We start from the raw sequence: 4,841 nt of genomic DNA, 5'->3' as shown, positions 1-4,841 counted from the left end.
AGACTGTATCCCAAAGGGATCATAAAAATGGGAAAAGGTCCCATATGTACAAAAATATAGCAGCTCTCTTTGTGGTAGCCAAGAACTGGAAATCGAGGGGATGCCCATCAACTGAGGAATGGCTGAATAAGTTGTGGTATATGAATGTAATACAATACTATTGTGCTTTAAGAAATGATGAACAGGAAGACTTCAGAGAGTCCTGGAAGGACTTATATGAACTGATGCTGAGTGAAGGAGCAGAACCAGAAGAGCTTTGTGCACAGCAAAAACCGCAGTGTGTGAGGAATTTTTCTGGTAGATTTAGCCCTTCACAGAAATGCAAGGACCTAAAAAACTCACAATGACTCGAGACAAAACACCTTCCACATCCAGAGAAAGAACTATACAATTGGATCTTAGAATGAAGCTGACCATTTTCTCTTGTGTTATCTTTTGTTTTTGTTTTCATGGTTTTTCCCATTCATTTTAATTCTTCTATGCAACATGACTAAGGTGAAAATGTATTTAATACGAATATATAAGATTGCATGTCATCTTGGTGGGGAGGAGGGAGGAAGGGGAAAGAAGGGGAAGGGAGGGAGAAAAAATCTAAGATTATATGAAAGTGATTGTAGAAAACTGAAAGCGAATAAATTAATAAAAATTTGAAAATTAAAAGTAATAAAAAATTTTTAACAAAAGAATGTATATGTAGAACCTATATAATGTAACGCCATCTGAGGGAGGGTGGGGGGGAATGAGGGGGAAAACAGGGAAAGGGAGGGGGGAATATCTAAGATATATGGAAATGATTGTAGACAACTGAAAACAAATAAATTAATTTTAAAAAAAGAAGTCTCCCACACACATTAAAATTATGCAAGGCATTAATCAGTTGGACTAAAACAATCATTTTTTAAATAATCTGCTAGATATTGATTACCCAAGATACAAAGTGAAGTGATGCAGTGTGTTCACCAGTGTCATGAAGAATGTTTCTATGGAGTACAAACAAAAGGAAAATGATTTATAAATCATATTTTTTCAATAAAATAAAAACCTGTATACAAAAAAGAGAAAATGAAGTTCAAGTAGGTGAAGTCGCTTGGGCCATGGTCAAACAGGTATAAACAGTGCCTAGTTGATGGCAATACACCAGGTGGTGTCATACAGTGAGATTTCCAGGTTTTCTGGGTAGGCAACAGAGGTGAAAAGTCCCCTAAAGTATACATAGGCCCTCTCGTGGTTTCTTGTGAAAATGTACCATGACAATAAGTCCCTTTTTAGGATAAAATGGTCAAAATTAATATTATGTTTCTTGGTGGGAGGAAAAATATGTAATTGATGAGGACTAGGGTCATCTCAAAGCAAAGCTGGCAGGCAGATAAAATTTGGTTTTTGTTCTTAGTCTAACATTGAGGAATTGCTGCTGGGAACTGGGGCTAGGGTACTGTACTCACTCTTCCTTACAAGGTGTCTTGAGAGACTCAGGAGCCATGGACACTGTCCAACCACGCCCATTCCTGGGAACGTTAACCCCTAATGAAAGGGTGCTAATTCCCTTCCCTCCCACTCTTTGGATTGCAAAAACCTCAACTCCTGTGTCCCAGAGACAAATTATTTAAAGCTAAGAAATAGTTAATACGGCAAACTTTATTGATGTCTCACCACTCTCCACCTTCAGCACCTGCCACCTTTATTTGTCAACAGGCCTCAACATTGAGCCAGGACCCCCTACCAGCAAAAATATGACAACTTATTGAAGGCTCAGATGATGATTGGCATTTTTAACAATAAAGTATTTTTAATGAAGGAATATCCATTGTTTTTTTAGACATAATACTATTGCATCCTTAATAGACTTTATAATTTTTATATGCAGTGAGAAATCAAAAAATTCACGTGACTGGTTTTATTGCAATATTTGCTTTACTACAGTGGTCTAGAACCAAACCTGTACTATCTCTGAGATATTTCTGTCCGTTGAATTGATACAGCACCCTCTCCCCTGAACCCCACCAATGCCCCTCTATCACAAGGTTGGGGAAGATGAAGAGACTAGTTAGTGTTTTCTGCATCATATTGTCATATCACAAGTCCTTTGACTGATGAACCAAGACTGATGGCCAAAAACTTCCTCATCCCCAAAGTACCCAAGCACTACTTCACAATGTTCCTAATATCCCCCCAAAATCTAAAGGCTTACACTGAAAATTTGGTTCCAGTACTGCCAAACCTCTCAAGTGCCTTTCATGAGATGACCCCATAGGTCAATCCAGCCTCTGCTGTGTTAGCACTTGTTCATTTTATTTTTTCAGAATGTCCCGCTCCTCTTAGCTGTTAGTGTAAGATGTTAACTGATAATAATTTAAGGCAGAGGTTCTTGACTTTTTTGTGTCATGGACCCCTTTTGGCAATCTAATGAAGTTTTTGGACCCCTTCTCCAAGAAATAGTTTTTAAATAATTGAAGGAAATGTTAAATTTTAGTTGGAGGTCAGTGAAAATAAAGATGTAATTTTTCCCTATATCCTTTTGTGGACTACCTGAAATCTACCCACGTGTTCTTTGATTGGGGTATATGGAGGCCAGTTAAGACATCCTGGCTTAAGAGCAGCCACCATTTCCCACTGATGCTTTCACTTTTAGAGAACCCTAGAAAGCTTGAAGTCCTATGCAAATCAAAAGGAATGTGTCTCTACTGGTAGAATTTCAAGCCAGAGTGACAAGTAGTGGGGGAAGAGATATCATTGGGTGGAAAGGTCTACAGAATGTCCCAAAACACACAGGTTGCCACCACCAGTTCCTCGTAGTCATAACATCAACCCCACTGATCATGCAGACCAGATTCTCATTTTATAGATGCTTCTTGTCATTATGACTGGTACCTGGTGATCATTTTGTAGTGGCAACAAATCAAGATAGGATTTGGGAGTAAACTCGATTTTTAATCAATGTCTCTGTGTCTTTCCAGTGAGAAAAAAATGAGGTGAGTAGATGTGAGTATAGTTTTTCATGTTGACGCTAGGTGGCGGTGTAGAAAGAGCCCTAGATCTCAAGTCAGTAAGACCTTCATTCAAATCCAGCCTCGGAGACTTAATAGCAGTGAGACCCTGATCAAATCACTTAAACTCTCTTGGGGCCTCAGTTTTCTTATTTGTAAAGTGGGTCTAAAATAGCACCTACCTTTCAGTGTGTGTGGGAAGAATATTGGTTTTGTTAAAAATTTACTGAGCTAGTCTCTAACTTGGGAATGATGAAATAGAGACAAAATGCCAGTAATCAAATAGAGATTTCATTAATTAGTTTCATTATGAGGAACAGATTTACAAAATCAAGAATTCTCCTAATCAGAATTCTACCTTGCTGTAATGAAGGCAAAGATTATATACTAAATCACAAGTGGGAAGGGAGAGGGGAAGGTGGATTACAATCATTTTCGAGGGCCTGAGTGGTTTTCCACAACAAACCTATGTGTCCGCATATTATTCTGGAGTCCTGTGGGAACAGTATCATTTCATTACACACTTGGCCTTGAGGCCTGAGAAAGAAGATCTTTTATTTTTTTTCACAATGATAAATTTTTATTTTTCAATCTTTAAAAGTTCTTATTTTAGATAGACTCTTGAACTGGTGGTTTATAGCCATCAGCCCTTTCTACTTTTGTGCCCATTTCATCTCCTGAAGGTTTTCCAGAGTCACCACCTTCACCATGCAGTTCCATTAGCTTTCTCAATTCAAATTTGGGCTTTTTGAGCATCTTGACTTTTCGGACAAATACATCATGGAGAGGGTAAATGGACTGGCAAGCCTTTTCTATGTCTTTTCCAATGCTATCTGGAATTAGTTTATTGACAACTTCTTCAAGTCATTTGTCTGCACCTCTCAGGTCATGATTTCCATTATTTTCTTACGAATTTGATAGACCTATTGGTGCTGGGCATAAGAGGTCTTATGGATCTGGTTGTTGCGTTTTTTGGTAGAACCAACACAAAAGAGGTGGAGCAAGTATTCATCAGTAGTTTTGACATATACATGGGCTTCAATAATGGTCTGCCACTTTTTGACCATGGAGCACATCTTGTCTCAGGTAAGGTCCATTACATGGAAATTAGTCAAACAATTTTTACCCTGAACATCTTCAGTAATTAACTTGAACTTACAAAAAGCAACCTCATCATTCTTCAGATCAGCAAGGCTCACTTCAAAAACTCAACCCTTGAGACCATCAGAGGCAATTTTTGTTCCTTGAGTCCTTATAACCAGTGTCTTGCCAATATTGCAAATGTTGAACATAGCTGGTGCTTTTACATCATACCAATCCTTCTTTGAAAATGGATCAACCACTTTCTTCTTGGCTCCTTTTTTGCCGCCTTTGGTGAGGCGCTTATTCTTGCATATCGCCATGATCGCACTCTGAAAGCCAAAAGGCCAAAAAAGCAGCTCACATGAGACTTTGGAGAAGATCTTTTACTTGAAAGATACATGGAGGCTTCATGAATGGGACATTGAACACTTGGCTTACAGTGGCCTTTGGTCAATGTCTTTCTTTTTCAGAAATTGTACACAATCAGCATAATCACTTCCTTTCAAAGAGGACCAGTGATATCATGGGGTGATGTCTTGACTTGCCCGTGAATTGGATTTAAGTGAGGCAGAGTTACATAAAGTCTTCAACCTCACTCTTCCAGAATCATCAAAGTCCATCAAAGTTCAATGGGAAAACAAAAGTGAGGACCTGGTCCCTTGTCCCACATTAACTCAGGGTCTGTTTCCTTGGATCTTCTGTCCTAATAATGATGCTTTGGAGAGAAAGCTAAATCTTCTACCATGGCAGGGGTGAGAAAGGTAAGGGGGGAAG

At 38.7% G+C, this 4,841-nt stretch overlaps 1 protein-coding gene and 1 pseudogene across 1 annotated transcript; both read right to left on the bottom strand.

Moving 5' to 3' along the window:
* Nucleotides 1–3,593: 3,593 nt before the first annotated feature.
* Nucleotides 3,594–4,081, bottom strand: LOC140498606 (small ribosomal subunit protein eS1-like; annotated as a pseudogene).
* LOC140498608 (small ribosomal subunit protein eS1-like) lies at nt 4,022–4,387 on the bottom strand. Its single transcript, XM_072599543.1, has one exon. It carries the CDS (start codon nt 4,385–4,387, stop codon nt 4,193–4,195), a length of 195 nt encoding a protein of 64 aa, XP_072455644.1. The 3' UTR covers nt 4,022–4,192.
* Nucleotides 4,388–4,841: the final 454 nt, after the last annotated feature.

The sequence above is a fragment of the Notamacropus eugenii genome, chromosome 4 (genome assembly GCF_028372415.1).
Source record: "Notamacropus eugenii isolate mMacEug1 chromosome 4, mMacEug1.pri_v2, whole genome shotgun sequence".
NCBI classification, from domain to species: domain Eukaryota; kingdom Metazoa; phylum Chordata; class Mammalia; order Diprotodontia; family Macropodidae; genus Notamacropus; species Notamacropus eugenii.
This window is presented reverse-complemented; position numbering and strand designations above follow the sequence as displayed.